Below are 6764 nucleotides of genomic sequence, written 5' to 3' on the forward strand. Positions count from 1 at the left end.
TTAAATGAAAGTACTACATCAATAAAGTAGAATCAACGTTTATAATTTTTCTAACTTTATATTTTTATTTTTATTTTATAGTTCAACGAAAGTAATAAAATAAGTGTATGGTTAACGTTTTATCATTTTGCGACTCAAATCTCATGTAATGTATTTTGGAATAAACGTGCAACACATTTTTCCAAAGACTTGTTAGTTAATAAGTTCATTAGCAGTTATAAGTATTTGTGGCAAAAAACCATGCAAGGTATAAACGATATATAGGGGGATAATGACAATATGACATCATAATCAAAATGGTCATGAACCTTGAAGTTTAGTAAAGGATGATTCTTATTCCAACAATTCTTCGTGCTAATTCAGAAAGAATTGATAATACAAACAAATTAAAGGAGGATACAACAAATACAAGCCAGTTGCTCAATTTCACATTTCTTTTTGAGCAACAATTTATTATGTTGATGCTACTTATAAATTGACAATTCAAATCGGTATATATAGTAATACACAACAAAGTCGATATTATAAGATTAAAACAAAATCAAAGACCAGAAGTGAATGGCACGTTGGTGGCTGGCAACCAAGAATTTCCAGCAATGAAATTAGCAGGTGTGAATTTGGATGCCTCAGCAGCACTTGTAATAACACGATAACCACCCCATTTAACCCTATTTGCAGTTGACGAGCCAGGACCAGTGTTCAAGTATTCTCCATAGTACAATGTTTTCAGCGCGAAAGTACCACTCCATGGCATCCAACCATCTGGTTGAATCAAGCTATCGAGGAACGTTTTCATGACAACAGTACGTGAATATTGTTTCCATGGCCTTCCTAAATATGTCTTAACTGAGTTTTTAGAAGCCTTTAAATCCGAAGCAGCTGTGACTCTACAATTGTGAATTGAAATTCCAGTGTTTTGGTTTGGATCACTTCTCCCTTGTGCTGTCACAGTGTTGGTCTTGTTTGGAGGATCTCTAGCAAAAATGTTACAATTTTGTAACACAACTGCTGCGTTTCCGAATATGAAATCAACTGTACCATAAATATCACATTCTCTGTAAAATTGTCTATCAGAGTGGACATAAAGAGTGTCTTGGTACCCCTCAAAACTACATTGATAAAATACTGAAAGGTCTGAGCCAGATCGAAGAGCTACTGCTTGGTGGTTTGTGGGCCCAGCAGTGTTCCTAATTGTTATGCCTCGACAAATAAATCCATCACCGACAACGGCTGAGATTAAGAAATAAGAGGAGACAAAAATATCAGCAAATGCATATCTATACAAATTATTATACGAGTACTCCTTTATTTTCTCTTTTTGAAAGTACGAACCAGTGATACTTAATTAACTGTCAAATCATACTTTTCTAAGGGCTAACCAATTAGACGGCTTTTAAGGCACTAATAATCCGTTAGATAGCCTTTGTCTATATGCACATCTAAGATTTTCCATTAAAAAAATTTCATTTGTCAAATACTTAGGGAAAAAAAAGGAATAAAATAAAACATATACCACATACGTCTACTGATTGTTACCGCGCGTTGCCTCCTAATTAATTATAACTAATGAATAATTGCCAATAATTCTCAATTTACTCTACTTTTTTTCTTTTTCGTTTCTATTTCAAGTTTGACCTAGAATTAATTAGTCGATTAAAACGATTTGTGTAAATACCAAGTACAAATAAACCAATTAGATAAAGCAAAAGCTCATTCATTTTGCTTTCGTACTTACCAACAGTGGCTGATTTGAAGGTGGTGGATCCTCCTCCAACACTCTTGCTTCCTGTGATAATTGTCTTTCCAATTCCATCTCCAACTAACATTATATTCTTCAACTTAGATCCTAAATCCACATTTTCGCTGTAAATTCCTGCCTTCACATATATCACAAACCTTGCACTTCCTTTCCTCTTGCCAGCAGCAGCAACAGCTTCTTTCACAGTCTTGAAATTCCCCGAACCATCTTTTGCAACAACTATATTAGCCTGAGATGCTGGAGAAGATGATTGCAATAGTTTCCGATCACCAAGTGCAACCCAAGTTGGAAAACCATCTACTTGAGTTGCAGTTGGCTCAGTATAGTAACCATGGTTCAAAGACAAAGTGTTACTAATTAAAGATGAAACATTATTTGACATTAATGGCATCACATAATCCGTGACCCCAAGTTCTTCAAAACCAGCTCTGCATGTTTCGAGGTTGGTTAAGGCTGTACTTAACCATGATTGAGCATCAGCAGCTGTGCATTTAGTATTTGGACCAACTGTGCTTTTGATCTTGTGGATAGTATTTTCATATAGTTCAAGACAATCAGCCCATGCAGCTTTTTCACGCTCGTTACGACATTTTGAACCTAGTGAATATGCGTTCGTTTGGGCACGTAAGGCACGGTCTAGGGCTAATTCTAGTGACACTTTGAGAAAATCGGATTTTTTGTTGATAGGAGTTGAATATTTAGGATTTTGTGTCAAGAAGTATTCACAAGGTTGTGGGTGAGGTGTTTGGATACACCAAAATTTTATGGCTGCCTGAGAGTAGCCATTGGTGGATGGGAAAAAGAAAGAAGACACAAATAAAAGTGGGAAAATCAAATAGATATTGGACATTGTTATGTATGTCATGTAATGAAGGAAAATAAGGAGTTTAATGCTACTATGTTTTTGAGAGACAATTGTGATTATATTTGCTGCCATTTGGCTTCTTTATATAGATATATAGATGGAGGGAAACAAGGGATGGTCAAAAACTAGGTTAGGTGATGCGTGATGGGGACGCACTATCCTTATTTCTTCATTTTGAGTTAAATTATTGATTCATGGTCAACGATAAGAATAATAGTGGCAGGAATGAACTTAATTTGGTGCTCAGATTCTATGAGGTTTTATGAAATTAAGAAACTATAATATACTCATAAAAAAGATAGAAAACAGTCTGCTTTTAGTGTATATTTGTTGAATTGACAATGATACAAATGAAGAAAACAAATTACAAAACAGGAAGCTAGACGCGTCTGTGATTATTTTTTCTTGCACTTAGTATCAAAGAAACCGTGTTAGTAATATGTTTCTGGGCAGCTTAATTCTACTATAATATGTGGGTGAATGAGAATATGAGGACATTTCTTGTTAATCCCCTTTTCCTATATTGATTACTCTGTTTTCTTTTTCTATCCTGGATAAGGTGCTCCACGAACTTGCTGTTCGTTCGCATTTATGAGTGGTTAATGATTAATTGGATGGTCGCTATAGTAGTATTATTTTTTAGTTTAATAATTTTTTTTATATATTTTCAGTGTTATTTAATTTGTAATAGCATATTAGTTTCTGGATCAATTTATACTAGGGGTGGACGTCGGTCGGTTCGGATCGATTTTGTAGAAGTTCGGTTCGGTTTATTCGATTTTCGGTTTAGGATTTTAATAACCAAAATCGAACCCAAAAACTTCGGTTCAATTTGGTTTATTCATGTTCGGTTCGATTTTCGGTTTCAAGCCATGGCAAAAATGTTACGAAACAACGAAAATAGATTTCTTGTTGACAGAAAAAGACAAAAGAAATAAGAAATCTTATCAAATACACGAAAAAAATAAGAATCTTTATGCAAGAAAAATCATTCTACATTACAAAAAACATAAAAGAAAATAGTATTAGCAGTATCTTGCGTTAAGCTTGCGTTGGTGCAAAATATTTAAAGCTAAACTATAAAAAGTCAAAATCTTCCTAGTTTAAATTTTTGTTTTAACATACATTAATCTGGCATGATTCAAATTTTTCGCTCGTTTGAAAAGTAACAAGTAAGTTTTATTTGATAAGTTTCATATTGGAATTGTTACTTGTTGTCATTTTGTGTTTCTCTTTTTATTGATATTCCGTGATAGTCTTTTAGTTTTTATGTATTTATGTGATTTTTGGTAGTTAATTTCTTTTTTTAACTAGTATATACAAATCCATTATTCAGATGGATCAAATTTCCTACGATACATGTTTTTTTGTAAAAGATATATCGATCTTGGATAAGGTGACATGCTATAGGTCTGACACACCCAATGGATTGGGTTTCTTTAGGTTGAGAATTAGTTTTGAGCTTTAAGACTAAGAAAGAGTAACAGATTAAGGGACTAAGAGTCCAAAAGCTAGTAAAAAACTTCGATTTTCTGTTTAACCGAAAATCGAACTGTTAAAATCGATCACCGAACTTTTAAAAACTATAAACCGCAAACCGGCCGAATAAACCGAAAAACCGAAATCGAATAAACCGAAATTTTTGGTTCGACCGATTTTTTCGGTTCGATCGACATTATGCTCACCCCTTATTTATACTTATCATGAAATTCTATTACTAGTATTACCTTAAAATATCCTAATTATGTAATTATTTTTTATACCGGTCTTCAACTTATCATTCTTTTTTATGTTTTGCTGTCTGATAACTAACGCAAGATCAGGCATTTCAAGCTGTCTAGCTTCTAGTAACTACCTTAACCAATTCAAGATCTATAGCTAGTAAAAATGATGTAAAAGCGAACTACAGTCGAACCTCCATGCAATGGCATTTTTATATATCAATAATTTACAATAAAAGTTAAGTTTTTTTCAGAATAAAGTTTTTATGTTATATTTTATCTCTTTATAACAAATTATTTAAAACAACAACATCCATTTGTATAGCAGTACGCTCTTTGTAAAGTTACCGCTCTATAACAGTCGTGTAATATTTCTAAGATTACTAACAATAAGTTTGGCTTCAAGAAAAAGCATACAGATACAACTTTGCTGAAAATTTGGGCATAAATCTTTACTAATTCAAGCATTATATCTTTAGTAAGAGATTAAAATCTATGAAACAAGCTAAATTACTGGATTTTTCTATCAATCTTGAAAGAATTTGATTTTTAAGTAAATTTAAAATGCGTGCTTTAGAGTTTAAATCATTGCACGTTTAGTAAAATTTAAATATTGAATTAGTAAAATATGCATATTTTTTGAGATTTTAAATTTGAATAATTTTCTTATCTTTTATATATGACTAGAAAAAATATTTGATTTTTGAACAATTTTTGTAATAGCCATAACACATATAAATGTTAACTGTTGTTACATGTGTATAAATACCATTCACTATAAAAACAAAGAATATCACAAGCTACAATATAGTGTCACAACTCCATATGCTGTTAGTTTGACTCTAATAAGTCACGCCCAAGCTCTATATGTATCACAATTATATATGTAAAGGGTGGCCTTAAGATAAAATCGTACCTCCTGTCGTTTCCATGTTTTAGTGATTTCTCAAGAATGTTTAAAAATGGCATGTTATTTGTTCAATTCTTCCATGTCAACGTCAATATTCCTAATAGAAATTTAATGATCAACTTCTAAAATTTACTTTGACCTACTTGGCAATTTTCATTTCTAGTGCTCCATATGGCAGGTTTTTCCATGGTAGCGTTGCGTGATACTTGCAGCTTCCGATTAAATAGAGCTTTCATTATCGTCGGCCTTAATTAGAAGGTAGTAATCATGTTTACTCACCAAATTTACTTAAAAGGGTACAGTAACATTGCCAAGCACGTAACTTCACTTCCCTTTTCTGGTAGTAATATATGTGCAGAAAAGATCTCTATCAATTATTTTCAACACTTAGAAAACAAACTTGACGAGACAAATGAAATTAAAGGTGTAGAGTCCAGTAGTTTGCAATTATATATTTTTTTCTCCAATTGTATATACGTAGTTCAGTTGAAAGTAATTAATGAGTTCAGTTAAAATTCGCTTATACGAACTAGTGGAGAAAATATTCAAGTAATTGTGTTCAGAGCCGAATGTAGAGTATATTTTATGGGTTTATCTGAACCCAATAGCAAATAAGCACAAACAATAAATTTCAAACCACTAAATCAAATGGGATATAGTAGAACTCTAAACTCGAAACCATAAAATTTAATTATGGATCCGCGTTTGTCTTCTAACTAGGGGTGTCAATGAATATTATAAAACCGACTAAAACGACTGAACTGCACCATACCGTACCGAACCGAATTTTAGGTTTCTTTTAATAAAACCGTAGGTTTTTATATAAATCTATAATTGTACTGATAATTAGGGTAGCTTTTTATTTTATGAAAATAAACCGAAAAAATACCGAACCGTACCGAATAAATTTACAATGTGAATAATATATTTATATATTAAATTTAAAAATAATAAAATATTAAATTTTTTCTTGGGCCTTGGAATTATGAAACAGTTACAAACCAACAAGTAATTAAACTCAAAATCTTAATTCTCAAACCTATTATGCTACTCCTATTGAAACTAAATTATTTCTTGTTCACTAGCAAGACACAAGGTATTGTAGCGATTATGATCAGTAGCAAACTATAATGTATTGAATATATTTCTTTTCGTATGATTTTGATTTATCTTTTTGAATATTTAATCTTGTATAAACTTTATTCTTGAATCTCAGCTTAGTTAAATTTTTTTTTTTACTCGTGTGATTTATATTATTTTTGTATTTGCTTAGTTTCTTTTATCCTGATGTAGAATAGTTAATGGAACTATACTCTAGTCATCTTTTATATTTTCTTAATTCATCACCTTTTAAACTGTAAAAATGTCTAAAGAGTTCTACTAAATCCTATAAAAGTACGTATGTTATTGCATTCTACTTCTACTAGTAACTTTTACATGACATTAAAAAAATTATTGAAAATTTAACGAACCATACCGATACCGAAGAGAAACCGACATGATTGGGAC

General features: G+C 31.7%; 1 protein-coding gene across 1 annotated transcript; it reads right to left on the reverse strand.

The window, feature by feature from the left end:
• Window positions 1-315: 315 nt before the first annotated feature.
• On the reverse strand, window positions 316-2684 carry LOC107770142 (pectinesterase 2-like). The gene is made up of 2 exons (XM_016589414.2): window positions 1736-2684; window positions 316-1230 (listed from the first exon to the last, which is right to left on the reverse strand). Exons 1-2 carry the CDS (start codon window positions 2622-2624, stop codon window positions 542-544), a joined length of 1578 nt encoding a protein of 525 aa, XP_016444900.1. The 5' UTR covers window positions 2625-2684; the 3' UTR covers window positions 316-541.
• Window positions 2685-6764: the final 4080 nt, after the last annotated feature.

The sequence above is a fragment of the Nicotiana tabacum genome, chromosome 19 (genome assembly GCF_000715075.1).
Source record: "Nicotiana tabacum cultivar K326 chromosome 19, ASM71507v2, whole genome shotgun sequence".
Classification (NCBI taxonomy): domain Eukaryota; kingdom Viridiplantae; phylum Streptophyta; class Magnoliopsida; order Solanales; family Solanaceae; genus Nicotiana; species Nicotiana tabacum.

Bases quoted from the DNA above. Each gene is read 5' to 3' on its own strand.
- LOC107770142 (XM_016589414.2), bottom strand. From the start codon at position 2,624: ATGACATACATAACAATGTCCAATATCTATTTGATTTTCCCACTTTTA. The intron at 1,231-1,735 runs GTAAGTACGAAA...TCTTAATCTCAG, and splicing joins CTTCAAATCAGCCACTGTTG to CCGTTGTCGGTGATGGATTT.